The sequence below is a fragment of the Rhinatrema bivittatum genome, chromosome 8, assembly GCF_901001135.1.
Source record: "Rhinatrema bivittatum chromosome 8, aRhiBiv1.1, whole genome shotgun sequence".
Taxonomy (NCBI): domain Eukaryota; kingdom Metazoa; phylum Chordata; class Amphibia; order Gymnophiona; family Rhinatrematidae; genus Rhinatrema; species Rhinatrema bivittatum.
Genome location: NC_042622.1, coordinates 181,795,486 through 181,813,445, shown reverse-complemented (window position 1 = coordinate 181,813,445; position 17,960 = coordinate 181,795,486). Strand labels below are relative to the sequence as shown.

General features: G+C 47.4%; 1 protein-coding gene across 6 annotated transcripts in view; it reads left to right on the top strand.

Annotated features, from left to right (window-relative positions):
- The window catches only part of MSI2 (musashi RNA binding protein 2), a 398,820-nt gene that overhangs the window by 280,322 nt on the left and 100,538 nt on the right, over nt 1-17,960 (top strand). For 5 of the 6 annotated variants that reach the window (XM_029611878.1, XM_029611877.1, XM_029611875.1 and 2 more), the window contains exon 10: nt 1,433-1,507. In XM_029611878.1, coding sequence (XP_029467738.1) covers nt 1,433-1,507 — 75 coding nt within the window. Of the gene's footprint in view, nt 1-1,432; nt 1,508-7,821; nt 9,573-17,960 lie in introns of those variants that run through there. The other variant, XM_029611880.1, reaches the window with a different exon arrangement.

Here is a 17,960-nt window from a genome sequence, read left to right as displayed (position 1 = left end):
TCCTACTCCATTTGCCCTCCTCCCACTGTCCAGAACCCCCCCCCCCCCCCTCCTCTATTCTTCCCCTTCCATTGCTGACTCCCACCCTGCCGGTTCCCTTCTCTCTTACCCTGTGAAGTCTCCTGTTGCATCACGGCGCTTAAACGTTCAAGTCGCCGCTGACGAGGAGAGAGAATATCCGCAGTCACTGAGGGCTCCTTGCTGGCTCCCAGGCTGATAACGTTTCAACTGCTGTCCTCCCGTCTTGGGGGATGAGGCTTTTACCAGCACCTTAATCCCTCCAGCAGTTGGAGTTCATACAACCTAAGCTGTGCAGATATCACTGGAGACCTGTATCGTGCTTGTCCGAAGCACCTGGAGTTTCCCCCTCCTGGTTTAAGCAGGGTAGTGTATACAAGCCCTCCCAGCTGCAGGCTAATGACCGTCCATTAAATAACCAGGTTGGCTGGTTAGGATACTGGGAACAGCCTTAACCTCGAGATTCCAGGGGGGGGGAAAGGGGGCTATTGGTTGATTCTCCAGTGTTTATCTACATTTATTACATACGGTAATTCCATTCATTCAGATTGCCATGCCAGGAACAAGAATGCAGCCACCTCTGGGTGGACGGTTTGGCATCCAGATTGTCCGAAGGGCGCAGGGAAAATGAACATTTCTTTTTCTTTTTTTTAATTGCCACTATTATCCAGTAACAGCTGTGTAAACTGAGGCACAGAAAGATCAAGTGACCTGTTCGAGGTCATAAGAATCCAGCAGCGGAGGGATTCGAATTAGCATCTCAAGGCTTATCCTGGCTTGCCCTGTAACCGTTCAACCATTCACTTTCCTTCTTAATACAACAAACACGTAACTGTAGGAACTGAGTTTCCCCAAACTGCAGCAGTTTCATGGACTTGGGATTTTATCTTTTCGGTTTGTGCAGCACTAGTCATGATTTTAGCTGCTATATTTTGATGATTTTTATGTGATTTTCTTGAATTTTATTTATTTTCTTGCTTATTGTTGTGTGTATTAGATATTTTATTGTTTTTGGTTATGATTATTACTATGGAATGGATGTTTACCAGTTTGAAATCAAATAAATTGCTACCATGTTTGCATGCAGCAGCTATGTTAATTCTGTATAGAAAAGCTGGTGCTGCCTTTTCAGTCATTTTAAGAATTTTTTTTTAGCTTCTACCTCACTATAGCCTGTACTATGCAAAATTCGGAGGCGTGTGAAAAAAAATAACCCCATGCATACAGATAGGGCCGGATATCACCTGAGCCTACCTAATTAAACATTTTATTTCCAATGTGAAAAAGTGACACGGGCCAGTATATCTCTGGAGAGCTGGCTCCTGGGGCATTCAGGGGCCCAGGTTTATTAGCAGAAACCCAGTTGGGCAATGCAAGTTGATGTCTTTTTTTTTCTCTCTTGTCTGTGTTGAAGGTTACCCGAACTTCGTGGCAACGTACGGCAGAGGCTACCCGGGATTTGCTCCAAGTTACAGCTATCAGTTTCCAGGTATGTAAACCCTGTTCTCAAAGAATACCTAGGAACGCGGTTCATTTAACAGCTGTCTTAACAGAAAAAGAGGGTTTGTAGCTTGAAGTAACAAGTCAAAATGCCCTCTTTCTAAAAATAAATAAATAAATATATATTTATTTGAAAGATTTTGGTGCACGTACCACAGTAATTGGTTCTGTATATATGCATAAGTAGATCAATGATCATTGCTTCTTGAGTATATTAAGGGACTGGAGGTACTAAGGGGTTTTTCACATTTTGTGTCTGTGGGGAGAAGTCCTTTGTCCATCTGGCCCAAAGCCCTAGATCAGCTCTGGGAGTGCTGCCCTGACTGATGTGCTCCAGGTCCCCAGTCGATACATCTTCAGTCTCTCTTTCCCGCCTCGGTGTGTCTGCATTTTAGTGTTCTCTGTTCACTGAATCTTTTTATTTTTTTTTTGCCTCATCGGTTTCCCAAACTAGCCCTCTAAACCTGCCTGACCAGCCTTGTCTTCGGACCATCCCTAGTTGATACGCAGGAGACACATTTGTATGCATCAGTTGGGTTCTTAAATGCAATATATGCAAGTATATCTCATGCCTCTTTATCAGGGATACCCCGAATACTTGGGAGGAGGGGGAGGGTCCTGAGAACCGAGTTAGGAACCACTACTGGTCCCTTTGGTAGTTCTTACAATCATTTATGGGTCCATAGGCCACACTGATTCTCCTGGAAGCTGTCCGCATCCCTCCAGCTGCAGGACTTGTGGGCGCATAGGGTTAGAGAATTTCTCTCGCGATGGGTGTTTGGAAGCCTGCGCCATGACGGTAGGCACCACAGTCAGCGGGCTAAGAGGAGGCAGCCTAAGGTTCACCCTGCACCCTTAGACAAGCTGTTAATTAAGCTGGTCCCAGGGTTCAGCCTTGGCGTACCTGGACCCCTTCGCTATTTAAGTGGCCTGTCAAGGTTTGACCAAGGAGTGGTTGTGTGGCAGAGCCACGGGGTGGGATGGGATGATTTTTTTTGCTGCTAGGCTGGCCCCTGCTGCAGCCTGAACGGGCCACATAGAATCAGTTAGGAGAGAGAGAGAGTTCCCTTTGCCAGGAGGGCAAACCCCAGTTTCTTCCACGATAATCCTGAGGAGGGAAAGAGAAGCAAAACAGGCCATGTCCTAGGTGCCGTAAGTAGATCATACGGTGGGACAACTGTGCCTCTGTATAAGGGCTATACCGGGGCTAGTGAGGCTAGTTTGCGTGGACAGTTTGATGGGGGAAGACTTTGCATGGACTGCAGCTGGAAACAGCCCCTGAAACCCTTGCTGCTCCTTTCGGCCACTCATTTTCACTCTTAAACTGGGGAGAATGAGCAAGAGCACGCTTTGAGTACGGGGTCTCCAGGCAGAGTTAACGTTTATGCCACGCACTTCTGTGCAGCAAGACCTTCCCTCCCCAGTATGCTTTGGGCTTGCCGTGGGCCTACTTGTAGGAAAAGGCAAAACGTTTAATCCGTTAATTAAGTGGAGGTGTTTCGTTTTCACTTTTGTGGGGGTCACAGGTGACATTGAATGTGACACCAGGAACTGTGACCAGCACGACCATGAGCTGGGAGTTGGAGCCTCACTTGAGCATTAGTTGAATCTCTTTTTGCTACACTGGTGAATTCTACTTTTATTTGAGGAGCTCTTTAATTTTCTGTTCCCCCCCCAAAAAAAAGGAAGGAAACGTTTTGCCCATTTAATTGCATACACTATGGGCTTGACCTGCGCCAGTTCAGGGTGCTGGTAAGTGTACCACGAGGGCTAGCATAGCCTGCGGCAGCATAAATGCTTAAGTCTGGAGAGTCTTGGATCTGCTTCCTCCACTGGCCTAGATTCGGAAGGGTGGCCTCTGCAATAAAATCCTGCCTTGGTCACTGCGGGGGCACGTTTACAGTCGCTCGTGTAGCTGCACCAAGAGAAACTACGGTGGTGGTGGTGGGGAGGGAGAGGTAGCTTCCCTATCAAATCTGCTTACAAGGTTTGCACCTGGAATCTGATTAGGCAAATAGCTGGAAAATCCAGTTGGGTAGACTTGAAAAAACAACTCTAGGCGTGTTGATTCCCTCATCCGATTTCTTGCCCCTCAGTCTGGCTAACAGTGCATGTGCTGAAGGAGCTGGCACGTGCTTATAGTTAGACCGAGGAGGGCAATCTTGAGGCAGGCAGGTTTGCCCGGGTATATTGCTTATGTACCCTGCCTAATCGCTTTGAAGATTGCCCTACCCTTCCCTATGTTTAGATGCAAGGATTGAGATCTGACCATGCCCAAGTGAGGTTTCTGGTGCCAGGCTGCACTGACTGATTCAGAAGACGTTCCAGGCCTTGTAAATATGTCGGAGACACCGAGGCAGTCAGCCTGCAGCACTGTTTACTCAGATAGGGGGAAAAAAAAATAGATATTCAGAATGGCCTAGAGGTACATATTTGTGTTAGTGCCAGGTTAGATTTGCACCTGTGCGTAATTTATTTTGAAAATCTCCCAAATTTTGTAGAGCTGAGGCCATCCGTCTTGAGTATTAATACCAAGCATTGAGCTGTTCTGTGCAGGTAGCCTGATGAGGGGAAGATTTTGTTTCTGGAGAGAATGAAACGGTTTTGAAATTGTATTTTATTTTTTGCCTATGATTTTTGTTGTGTCAGTAATTGGATTACATTCACACTGACTCCTGAAGCGCTGCTCTTGCCACTGTGGTTCCTTCAGGCAGCTGAATTTAATCTGGATCCAGGGTTCCCTTCAACTTTGCTGCTTCCTTTTCTGCCTGCCGCTCCCTGATTGGCCCCGGAGGGATAGAAAGATTCATTAGTGCAAAATTTTTTTATTTTTTTTTTTACTTTCTGAAAATCTTGTCGCTTTTGTATATTCCTAGCAGCAAAGTTAAATTTCTGCTAAAACAATTTAGATCAAGTTCAGCCTCATTTAAAAAATGAGATTTTGCCTTTTTAATTTTTGCCTTTTAGTGGTTCGCTGCCCTCATATAAAGCCGTGTGATTGCCATGTTAGTCCACTTGAATACATGGAAATTAAGGTCATCAAAAAAATAATAAGGCAATACCTGTATTTTTATTGGACTAACAATACATATCATGACTTTCAAGAGGTATGCTCCTGACACGAATGAGCACATTTCTTTTTTACCTGATGAAGAGAGTGCAGCAAGACAAGAAATGTGTTGATAGTCCAATATAAAGATGTCACCTTCTAACTTTTGGTTGACCTTTATCGCTGCCCTTCCATATGTGGTAACATGTTGGATTCCTTATGTGTGAGGGCGCACTACTTTACGGAGAGGGTGGAGTGTGACCTGGACTCTCACCTATCAGCATCCAAAAAGCATGCCAGAATTCAAGCACGTCTGCGGGAAAAATACATAGCATAGTGATAAGGGTAAAAGATGGGAGATGGACCAGAGATTGATGAGGGTTTCTGTAGGCAGACACATTTGGTGGGGATCAAGCAGTCTATGGGCGTTGACAGCTGCTGTGCTTGTTATGTTATGTGTGTTGTAAATTTGCCCTTTCTATAAAGATGATTTCCATAGCTCCTGGGCTTCGTATGGTGTTGTGTGCTCCCTTATCAAATGGACTTAGTCAAACTATACAGTAGACTTTTTTTTTTTTCAGCTGAAAAACATGGCAGGGGGCTGGGCCATTGGCTAAGAGAGTGTCGTTCAGTTTTGCACGATTGATGGTGGAGGAATATGTATAAATCGTTTGTCATCAACTGGAAAGGCCAAGTTTCTGAAGGGTGGTAGGGGCTCTCCATTGTTGGGGTAATGAGGAGAACATCATCTGATCGGGCAGCTGCAAACTCCATTTTGTACCTCTGCAGCACCTGGGGGCCCGCAGAGTCCTGTTTGCTCAGAACTTGCAGGTGTTAACTGGCTACCAAAAGCCTAATTGGGTAGGGAATGGAGAAGCAGGGTTCCCCTTAAAGATGGGAAGACTGGATGGCCCATTTTGGTCTTTATTTGCTATGTTACTATGATGTGGTTTACTGAGGTTACATGAAAGACGTGGACCTTATGTTGGCATGGTCATCAAGACATATTTGCAAAGAAGAGGTCGGTGTTTATATTTGCACTTACCTCAGCCTTGGCCAACTCATTACCACATACATTATGGTTTAACAGTTGGATCTCTTTTAAAAGGAAATTTTGAAAAAATGTTGGTGTTAGAATTCTGTGGGGATAGATGGCATCCTGTGCAAGGACCAATGACCTATTCAGGTTGGAGGTGAATAGGGGGCCCACTGCCAGTCCGTAAAATGCCAGAGGCGGTCACTGCTTGCAAACTCTGGCCATGTCGGGTAATGGCAGCGCTAGTTTTTCCCCCCCCCCCCCCTTTCACATGACTTCCTGTTCCACTCGTTTACCCTCCCCACCAACTCACATTGGGTACAGGTGGGACAGCGAGGAAAGCGGGTAGCGAGGTTTTGGGTTGTGTTGTAGTTCCAGGTGACACCTAGCGAGCGTTCATTTTTTTTTTGTCACTGAGCACCTTCATGTTCCTTCTCTCTAGAAGGTCAGTAATACTGCAGGGGAAGGGTGACGCATTGGCAAAGTCTGATGCCTAGGACTCCTTTCACCTCCTGCCCCCTCTGCACCAGGTCGCCCTGTGTAAATGATGCTTCCCGGTGGCCTGCCTGGGGCTCTGAGCTCTCTCCTCTGTTCACTTGCAGGCCGATACAGTAAAAAATCGCGGGAGAGCGGGCAAGCGCCCGTTCTCCTGTGCACGCGATATTCATTTATTTAAATTAGGGCCGGCGGTAAAAAGAGGCGCTAGGGACACTAGCGCGTCCCTAGCGCCTCTTTTTTTGACAGGAGCGGCGGCTGTCGGCGGGTTTGACAGCCGACGCTCAAATTTTGCCCGGCGTCTGTTCTCGAGCCCGCTGACAGCCACGGGTTCGTAAACCGGACGCCGGCAAAATTGAGCGTCCGGTTTTCAAGCCACAGGCCTATTTCAAATTTTTATTTTTCAAATTTTTTTACTTTTTTTAACTTTCGAGACCTTCGACTTAATATCACCATGGAGGGTGCACAGAAAAGCAGTTTTTACTGCTTTTCTGTTCACTTTCCCGGTGCCGGTAGAAATTAGCGCCTACCTTTGGGTAGGCGCTAATTTCTGAAAGCAAAATGTGAGACTTTGTTCACAGGCTGAGAGTATGGGAAGGGAAGCAGGTTATTTTGTAGCTGCGGCCACCGGTCACCAGGAGAGTTAATATATAATTATGTGCAGAGTGTGGGGCACTCACAGAGGATGCGTGGAGCTGGGGCGATGCCAGATATCAGGTGTAGAGCCTTCAGTATTGCATGCCGCCTGAGCCTCGTACCTAAGAAAATCTCAGATGGAAAGCTACATTCCATTTTTCCTGTGCCGTTAAGCGGCGTACAGTAAAACCGTGTTTTCCCTCCTTTGTCTGCTTTTAACCGGTGAGTTTGGCAGACATGAGCCGAAAGCCACGTACACAGAAATGTAAATAAATAAATGTTTCTTCAGTGTGTGCCGAGTTTACTCACTTGTTTCACATGTCAGTATTTGGGATCAAAGACACCTGATTATGTCCCGGCGGTCCAGCAGCGGTGGCGCTGGGCTGGGAGGGGCCTGGGTTCATATCCTGCTCCCGGCTCCTCCTCGGGCCGGCTGGGGCTGGGACTGCTGCAGAGGCCATGATCGCAACCCCCTGAGGAGGGGGGGTGGGGAGGGAATCTCAGCCACCATGCATAGGCCAAACCTGTGGCGGGTGCCAGGAGGGGAATCGTGCTCCGGACCTCTCAACCAGAGGGAATGGGCGGGGTGAAATTGGCAGGCAATAATAAATAAATACATCCTTTTTTTTTTTTTCCCTTGTTTAAGACCATCTTTTGATTTGTTGGACACCTGTAGTTTGTGCCTAAGAAATGTGGGCTACTGGTCCAGGGCGCTGAACTCCAGCAGCTTGGATTTTTTTGAATTCTTATTACAATCTAGGTGGCTGTTTCTTACAACTTACAAATTCCTTTAGGTAACCATTTACCCAGCTGCTGTTTTGTCAGCGGAATGGGTGAATATTCTTGGCTGAAAACGCTGGGTGAGCTCTAATTGCTTTGGTGTCTGTTCTGTCTGATCTCAGGGCTTGGACGATTCAGTATATAATCACGTTAGCTTTTTTTTTTTTTTTTTCTTTCTTATTTATTAGCCCCCCCTGCCCCTCCTCACGCACACGCCATTTCTGTTTTATTTTTAGCTTCTTTTTGATTTCTTGGACTTATCTTTTCAGTTTAATCTATTAATTTCTTTTCTTATTTCACTTTGCAGACTATTTGCCGATATCACAAGACATTATTTTTATCAACTAGCCCTTAAAGGTCCCGTAACAAATTAACCAGGGTTTTCGGCAGTGCTAATGAGACAGACAGAGCGAGAGTGAGAAAGAGAGAGACAGGGAGCGAGAGAGACAGAGTCTGGGCGCTCTTAATAATTTCACTGTCCCTGTAACTCTCTCCCTTCATCTTGGCTGACTTGCGATGGAACTCTCTAACCTACTGGTGTCTTTTTAAAAAAAAAATAAATTTCCCTTTTGGGAAAGGCACACCCAATTGCTGAGGCTCATGGAAATCTGTGTGTAGCGATCCCTGCTGATCTTATTGGGTCGGGCCGCGGGGCACCACACTGGGGCCAGCAAACGCACAATTTTTTCTCTCGCCCCTGCGCTGGGGTCTGGGCCATGCACAGTTGCCTGAAGGAAAGGAGGCTTGTCTGTATCGTTAAAATGAATCATTATGCCGGTTGGGTTTTTTCCCCCCCCCTGGTGCCTTCTAGCTAAACGTGACCCCCCCCCCCACACCCCCCGTGTGCTTTACAGATGAACTCGGGGGCATCCGGGGGTGTCGGTGCAGCGACCTCTAGGGTGAATGGTCTGCTGATACATTTCTGGCAGCGGGACTGCAGCACGCTTGTGGGAGGGAGGGAAAGGCCATGTTCTTTTAACTGCTCAGTTGTAGTTTGGTGAGGTGAAGCATGGGGGTGGAGCGCATTACAGCCAGACAATATTTGGAGGCAGGTCACAGGGAAGGGGTTAGGACCAGATGATGCAGCAGGGGACAAGTGTGGTGCAATTGGCACCAGTCCAGCTTCAAGAGACAGTGCCCTAGTTTTATTTTTTAACTCATTCCCCAGGGCTCTCTGCAGGAGCCTGGAATAGCCACAGGGTCAGCATTCACCTGGCTCAGGACTTTTTTTTTGGGGGGGGGGTTCTTAAACGTTTGTTAACGGACTGTGCGGTGCCAGGTAGAATATCGACCGCTGTGTGGTTTGCAAGGATGACCAGCGACTCGCTTCTTTATCCCTTGCTCGTCCTCTGGAAAGCAGACTTTGAGATGGCTGGACATTGTTTTCCAAATAAAACTTTTGTCGAGGCCACCACTAGCCCCCCCCCCCCCCCCCCAAAAAAAAAACATTCTCCTGTGATGGCATATATACAAAATGTTCGTTCAGCTATTCCCCCCTCCCCCCCCACACTCACACACACTAAAGATCTTTGCTTAAGCCGTGCTTTAATTCTACCGGACGCTGCTTAGATGTTTGTTTATTTTTCGAGTATCCACTGGAAACTGACTTGAGGCTTTCACAGTGTGAATAAGCACTGGGAGCCCTGTAATGTTCCAGAGCCATTCCTTCCCAGCAGCGTCTGCGGATTTTGCAAATCTGATGGAAATCGGCAGGTTTTCGACACTCAGCACAGATTTTCATTGGCCTGTCTCATTGCCTCTGTTTTGCATTTGTGCTTCTCTGTTTTAAATGAGTAATTATTATTATTATTTTTTTTCCGTTTGCTTGTTTTAAAAGCCCGTACAGACTGTAACCTTGCAAGGGGCAGGAGAATTAAAGCATCTTGATTTAAAAAAATAAATAAATAAAAGCAGAAAGCTTCTCACAAACTTTATACCATTCATCAAAATTTCTTTTAAAATATGATATGATTGGGCTTGGGGGGTTTTCGTTGCACAGCTCAATTTCAAATGGGTAAAAAAAAAAAAAAGCTTAGGAATATAGTTCAAACCACCAAGCTGTAGCTGAGATCTTGTTATTGGACTGATTCAGTAAATCTGTGACTAGCTTTCCAGAGCCATGGGGCCAGCAGAGCTCTCAAAACCCAATTGCAGGTGGACTAGTAAAAAGGGGTCGCCTACAGCTTGCTTGTCTGATCCGTGTTTCTACTCATTCAGGTGGACTAGCGGGGCAACCATGATGCTTTTCTCAAACTTACGATAAGGGATAAATGTGAGGTCTTGAACTGGGCCATCCCTCTTCCTTGGAAATGAATAGCAAAATTGTATTGTCTTGATTCCCCCCCCCCCACACACACTGTTTTGGGTGGATCCCTCAGTAACTCATCTGCAAAAGATGCGCATTGCTTCGGAGAAGGCAGAGACTCTTAATCCAGTGATAGTGCCATCATCTTTTTGATTGAGGAATGTCTGAGCCTACTCCCTGCCCCCACCATCCATGGTTAAATCTCCTGTGTCCTGCATGACTGCTGCCTGGTTGATGGGTACTGTAGAAGCAGCTGCTTAACGAATTAAAAATAAAATAAAATAACATCTCCATAATTTAGCAGCAACATTTTGGATTGATAGGATGTGGCTTACACCCCTTATTCTGTGTGCTTTGGAATTAGTGTCGTTTATGGCAAAGTGCTAGGTCCTGATGGTTGAGCGGAAGACCTGGGCTGATAGTCCCAAGCCCAGCCTCTCTTTCTTGGGCCGGCTGTCGGAGCCTGTAGGGAAGGGGGGGGTCTCCGCCAGTGCGCAGCAGTTGCCACCCTGCTGTATGGCTGCATCTCGTTCCAGATGGGGGGGGCCAAGTTGTAGAGCCAACACTGCCATGGCTGAGCCAGAAGGAGGTGTTAGCCACGCGTAAAGGCTCCTATTACCCTAGCCGCCTCCAGAAAGAAGGGGTCCGTGTGAGCTGGTAACCCAAAAAGAGCAGGAAGAAATTGGCAACGAAAAAGAAAACCTAGCATCAAGGACAGCCTGAGCTCCCACTGGTGGTGCTTGTACTAACCGCTTCCAGTTCATGCAGCCTGTGGCTGCCGCTCCTATGTCGAGCGACACAGCAGCGCTCGGAGCTCTGCAGTGAAATTCACACTATTTGAGCCCAGCGGCTGCCTATTTTATTTTTCATTACCACTCATTCCCCTACCCCCCCGAATGTTGTAAGTTTGTGAGAAGTGCCCTGCCTTGCTTGCAGTGAATCTGTAATGCACTGACTGTTTTCTCTGTTCATCCACTTGTACCTTTGTTTGCATCCACGGCTCAGCTGCTCATTCCATGAAAGTTGCTTTGATGTAATTATTGGGCTGCTCCAGATGTCTCTTGTAGGCAGCGCCTTTTAACCTGTATGACTTTTTTTTATTTTTATTTTTTTTTTCTGTGACTTTCTTTGCTTTTGTGAACCTGTCCCTCGTCTGCATGATTATGAAAAAAAAAATTAGCCATTGTGAATTAATTCTCTTCATTTTGTAAATAGTTTGTGTGCTGTTTTTTTTTTTTTTAAATGACTTTTTTTTTTCCTGTAACTGAGGCAGAAAAATAAACGGTTTACAATGGACGAGCTGTGTGCTGCTGTCTTAGTTTGCCGTTTCTTTATTCTTTTCTCCCCCACCCACTCCCCCCCCCTCCTCCCCACACCACTTTTATCCCGATTGGAAATTTTTATACCAAATAATGGGTTCCAGTAACCCTCCCATTAAATAAAACCTTTGGTAACTACATCCCTAAGGACCTGTTCTTGCACATGAATGGTCTGTTGCAAGGTCACCCTACAGATAGTTTGGTTTCCAGGATAGCCACCATGAATATGCACAAGATAAACGTGCACATGCTGGGTCTTCAGTGTATGGAAATATAACTCATGCATGCTCATGCTGGCTATCCTGGAAACCTAAGTCGCTTGGACGAGGGGTGGGAGCAAGGCGGGGTGCTGAAGATGTTTAGGGCGGCCTGGTCAGATGTGCTGTGTGGGTTGGCTCACCGTAGAGCTCTGTGTCCACTGGGGACAAGCTGAGCCACTCCTGGTTTTACTCTCTGGTTTTACTCTCCACCCCCCGCCCCCCAGCTGCATGCAGAGACACGACTTCTAATTACAGGACTGCATCTCCCCCCCCCGCAAGCAGTGGGAGTTCATGCAAGAGTGCTTTACCTTCTCCCCCAAGACATGGACCACTGAGGTCACGCTATGTAGGAGTAGCAACGGTGGGGGGAGTCCTTTCTAGCCAGCTCCTCTTTTCCAACTAAAACTTCAGAACTGCCGGGTTCAAGAGAGCCTTGTCTTGCCCCTCCCTCTCCCTGTGATCTGTGGCTGAAGCATGACGAGAATCAGGGATGCATGCTTACACTTCTGCATGTGGTTGTATCATTCATGGCTTTCCCATGCATCTGTGAATAGAGCCTTGTTTGCATTTTGCAAAGAAAGGGAAAAAAAAACAGGTGGTGAACCTGCAGTTTGCTTTAATAAAAGCTTTCACAATAAAGGTGGTAACATCGCTTGAATACTTCAGAAGAGAATGGGGCCTCCTTCTGTACAGAGGTTCCCAACCCTGTCCTGGAGGCATTCCCAACAAGTCTTGAAGAGCCACAAATAAGTCTGGTTTTCAAGATATCCACAATGAATAGGCATAAGATACATTTCCACTCACTGTCTCCACTGTGTGCAAATATATCTCATGAATATTCATGAGATTTATATAAATTGGAGACCCAGCGCATACAAATGTATTTTTTGCCTATTCATTGTGGACATCTTGAAAACTAGACTTATTTGTGGCTCTTCAAGACTTGGGTTGTCCACCCCACTACTCTGTAACCATGAACAGTACCTAAGGACCTGTGTTTTGTCAGGCAGAGGTCAAAGAGCTCCCTCTGATGGTGGGCTTTAGAACTACAGCTGAGGAAAGATGGCCATGCTTCTGCTGCTGGGCCAGTAGGGTGAGCTCTTCCGTTGGCTGTTGGGTGGTGCTGCTGCCTCTGTCTGCAGAAGCTGTTCATGGGTTCCAGTCCTGTTTGAAATGTAACTCCTGACCACACACAGGCATTTATAGTATAGGAAGGAGATCACTCATTCCCTGTTCAAGCTCTGCCCCCACCACACTGAAAATTGAGCACATTACCAACATTTGCTAAAAATTCTCTTAGCTCTCACATTGAGAGCGCCACGCCATCAGTTTTGTTGATCTAGACGTGGCGAGGCACCGTGGGGCACCCAAGCTGGGCAGGTACTCTCAAGCCTGGAGCAGAAGGCGTTACATTGTTCGGTGGTATGGCCCATCCACTGCTGCTAACTGAATATTAAGGGCATGTCAAGGTGGCGCTGAACCCATGCCATGCCCACAGGTTTTTTTTTGGGGGGGGGGGGGGAGAAATCCGTAGAGGACAGCCTTCAGGATGCTGCAAAGAGGCAGTGGGAAGTGTAGCATTACGGAAATGAAAAGTTCAGTTCCGTCTCAGGCCTTCCATTTAGACCTGTGGAACAAAGACGATAAGAATGACCTTTAGCCATCGCTGCTCAGACTGGGTGAACAATACACAATGATACCTTTTTTACATTGGAAATTCCTGTATTTCAGAGGAGGCGGCTATTTTTTTTTTTTTTTTTTTTTGAAAGCCTGTACCTCTATGCTTACATATAACTATCACAGCAACTGTGTCTGTCTCTCTCCTTCCTGCCTTGTCGGTTCCCTGGAGACTTGCCCCTCTGTACATTACATGTGCACCATGAAAGGAACGCGCAGCTCAGGGAGTCATGCATTCATACCTGCTTTGCTCACGTAGAAAGCGGAAACTGCTGACTTGTCTCCCACAAGTAATGCTTTTCTGGAGAATGATGTATACTTTTGGTGTCACTCGTGTGCTCCCTGAAGCCATGAATCCCATGCATGTGTATGCGTATAGATAGCAGCTTAGAAGTGGCTGGTTCAAAAATGTCTGACAGCAGACCCCCTCGGGCCCATCCAGTTCTGACAAATTTATTTCCTGGTGCAATGCAAAGACCCCAGTTGACCTCTGGCTTCTGTACTGAATTTAATCTGTTAAAGTAGAATATGTGAGAGGTGTACAGGACATACCTTGGTATTTAAAAACAAAAAAGTGGCAATGGAAAAGATGTTGATTACATCGGCCTAGAATCCCTGGTGAGAATGTGAGTGGGATTGAAGTGTGATCTTTCCAACATATGGGGGTGCAATTTTTGAAATAGCTCACGTACCTGTCAAGTTTGCGGGCACTATTTTAGCGCATGTATTGATGCTAAGTTTAAAAGGGAAGGAAGCACAGCAGTTCCTCTTTGAACACTTAGCATCGAGTACGTGCACTAAAAGCGCTGCAGCCACTTACTGTCTTCTCTTTGGTGCAGGTGGTCGAGAGGGGGGGAAAGCAGAGTGCCCCCTGGGCAGTGCTGCCTCACTGCTTGGGTCTTCCGTAGATGGGGCCCCTACGGAAGACCACGAGTGCTTTTAACTGGGCCGAGCAGGGCAGTTTGCAGACCAGGGACATCTAGGAACGTTGATCTGTTTTAGTGCAGCTCAGCTCCCTGTGTTTCCCGGAGTGAGCGCATAGGAGTACTTGATGCCCCCAGAAACAGAACTGGCCTAATTGGGCCCAGTGATGGTTTCCCCCTCCAACGTCTGATTCAACATCCTTTACTTTTGTTTTAATTTTGTATTGATCTGCCCTTCAGTTGGATACCCCTCATAGAGGAGGAGATCAAAGGTCATGAGAACAAGAAACCATGGAAGATTGGGAGCAGTCCTCAGTTGTTGTCTTTTTCTGAACAGTTTAAATATTAGGGCCTTCTCTGTCAGGTGTCCGCTAGTATCCTATAACTCCGACCAATAATGCTTGCAGGCCACGTGTTACCGGAAGGATGTTTTCTTGACTTGCAGGAGGAAGGAATGGAAAATTTTGAGAGAGTTCTAGTGTTGCCCAGTCTTTGTCGTCTGTCTCGATTTATAGGGTTGGCTGTTGCTGGACGCGCTGTGTATTTCTCTTCGTGGGACTTGCAGCAGGTCCGTGCACATCTAGGGGCTCACAGCTCATATTGTATTCTGTAAAGAAGAGAAAAGTCAATGTATACAGCAGGAGCCCAACACCCAGCACATTTATACGGCCACTTCTGGGATGGCCTGACAACATATGCCTATCTCCTAGAATACATGGAAGCTTTCAAAGGATGAGGGAATGGCACCACACCAAATATGGTTGTTTTAGGTTTCACATGGCTAGCTTATTGTGGAAAACAAAGAAAAGACGTTATGTTTTTGGTAGCTTCTGGGGGAGGAGGGGGGTTCTGAGCTGCTGGTGGCGAGTCTTGCATTTTCACCTGCCTGGCCCTCAGCGACTGATTCATCTAGTAGAGTGATTCGCCGTCTGACAGCCTATTGGCATTCTTCGAACCTTTCACTTTTAATTTCCCTCTGCGAAAGCGTCCCGACATCGGTACAGATGTGGGAAAAAGAATTTATGCACCAGGAATGGGAGTAGGAAGGACAGTGTCTGGATACATCTGATAAAATAACGTGTAGGAAATGACGTAATCTTACAGTTGTGAGACAGAGAGGACGAGCTTCAAATATGTTTTTCAAATATATCAAGAAGGATGATTTTGTGCTTCTCACAGGACAAGCAGGATGGTAGTCCTCACATATGGGTGACATCAGGATGGAGCCCAATCATGGAACACTTTTGTCAAAGTTTCTAGAATTTGACTGGCACCTACTGGGCATGCCCAGCATGGCACTAACCGTGCATCCAGCAGGGGGTCCCCCTTTAGTCTCTCTTTTTTCGCACAGCAGTAGCCACGCAGGTTAAGGAGCTCTCTAGAGATTCCTGACAGGAATTTTCCTCACGGAACTTATTTCTAAAATTTCAAAAAAATTCTACCCCATAGGGGTCCCCCTATCGATTCCATAGTCCGCGGTCATAAGGTAAGGCTTTACCCTCATTTGCGGTTGATTCCCATAGAGTTTTCCCTTCGGGGCTAAATTTTTGTCAAAGCCATGGCATCTGGTTTCCGTTGGTGCCCCGATAGTCCTTGGACAATGTCCATCACAGACCTGCATAGGGTCTGTGTGTTGTGTTTGGAGTTGGACCACGACTTCTTAACTTGTGCCAAATGTGCCCAAATGACACCGAAGGGCCGTAAGGCCCGCTCAGAGAAGATGGAGTTTCTTTTTCAGGCAAAACCACCGACTCAATCGAGCGCTTCAACATCGTCTGAGCCGGTGCCATCAACTTCTCGCCAGCAGCTAGACACCAGTGCTGTCCACCCGGCACCATCTACTCCGAAGGCATCAATTTCTTCCTCTTCGGCTCCGGAGAAGGACCGAGGAGAACATCGTGAAAAACGTCGACACCGTCATCAAAAGGCTCAGTCCGCTGATCGAGGCAAGCCCTCGGCATTGGCGTCAACAGAGCCACCGACAAAGAAATCCCATCCAGAGAAGGCCCCATCCTCCTCTGCGACTGGGTCACTGAGGCGTTCCCCCCCCACCTTCACTGGTGCTGGGAACCGCAACTCCACTTTCACCGGTGGACCATCCGGTTACTCCAGTGCTGCCTCCTACTCTGGAGCTGGGGTTCCACGCCCCAGGCTTCCACGAGGAATTGGATTGAATGATCCAAGAGGCCATCGGAAAGGCATGCAGGGCTTCCAGCCTCCATCGGCGCCGGCACCGATTCCCACGACGCTCGCACTGCTACTCGGCAGGCTGGATCCGTTGATCGTGCTCTTCCACCGGTAGAACCGAGGATACCGGTATGTCCAACGCCTTCCACCCCGATTCCTTTGTCATCGGACGATGATGAAGCACCAAGGCCAGAACCTATGCCCGGGCCGTCTAGGATCTTGCCACCGACTCGCCCATCAATGTCACTGATACCATCGATACCGCATCGTCCTCAATCGGTGCCTCCATCGATGCCGTCAGTGCCTCCTCCGATGCCATTGGTGCCTAGACCTGATCCTTCAGGAATAGCACCATTACTTCCCTCTGGAGATCCTAAGGGAGCAGGTGATCAGCCTTAAGATCCTTGTCTGATGATTCTTCCCAGGATTCTGATGATCTCAGAGCCATCTCCCTGTTCTCCTCCAGAGGACCTGTCCTTTATTAATTTTATAAAGGAAATGTCTGAAGCTATACCATTCCAACTTCAGACGGAAGAGGACTCCAGACACAAGATGCTGGAAGTGCTCCAATTCATAGATGCACCCAAGGAGATCATGTCCATACCCATTCATGAAGTCCTCCTGGACTTGTTGAAGAGGAATTGGGAGCATCCAGGATCTGTACCACCGGTGAATCTAAAAACAGACGCCCACCTACCTGGTACAGACAGCCCCTGGTTTCCAAAAACCACAACTGGATCACCATTCTGTGGTTGTAGAATCAGCCCAGAAAAAAGCACTACATTCTAAGCCTCATTCTTCCATACCTCCAGGGAAAGAACAGAGGTCCCTGGATGCATTTGGCCGTCGTGTTTTCCATGGCTCAATGCTTATTTCTCGCATTGCTTCCTACCAATTATACATGACCCAGTATAACAGGGACCTATTTAAAAGATCCAAGAATTTTCTGAGTCTTTACCTGACCAGCTTCAGGAGCAACTCAATACCCTGGCTCAGAAGGGTCTAGATGCTGGCAAGTATGAGGTCCGCGCTGCCTATGACATTTTTGACATTGCTTCTAGGGTGTCCGCAGCGGGGATTAGTGCACGAAGATTGGCCTGGCTGAAGTCCTCTGACTTAAGACCAGAAGTACAGGGCCGGTTGGCTGACCTGCCCTGCGCTGGAGATAATCTCTTTGGGGACAAAATCCAGGAGACTGTAGCACAGCTCAAAGACCACCACGAGACACTACGCCAGCTTTCGTCTGTGCCTTCTGATTTTCCGTCCACCTCTAAAAGGACATTCTGAAGAGAGACTAAGCGGCCGTCCTTCAAGCCACGGAGATATTATCCTCCTGCTACTTGAGGTCGCCCCTTCAGACCTTACCAGAAAGGTCAGGCCAGACAATCCAGGCCTCAGAAAACTCAGGCAGCTCCTCCACCGGGCCAGCTGCTGGATTTTGACTCCTCACTGGAGAGTATAAGCCAACCTCCTCTACCGTCTGTACCTGTCGGCGGTCGGTTGTGCCACTTCACCAACATATGGCACACGATCACTTCAGATCAGTGGGTACTTGCTGTACTGACTCAAGGTTACATCTCAACTTCCTGTCTGTACCAGCAGACTCACCACCTCGGCCGACATGGGGATCATCCGACCACTCCTCTCTTCTGAAGGAGGAGGTTTCAACCCTCCTGAAATCCCGGGCGAGAGAACCGGTGCCTGTCTCCCAGCAGGAACAGGGGTTCTATTCCCGGTATTTCCTCATTCCAAAAAAGTCAGGAGGCATTCGTCCA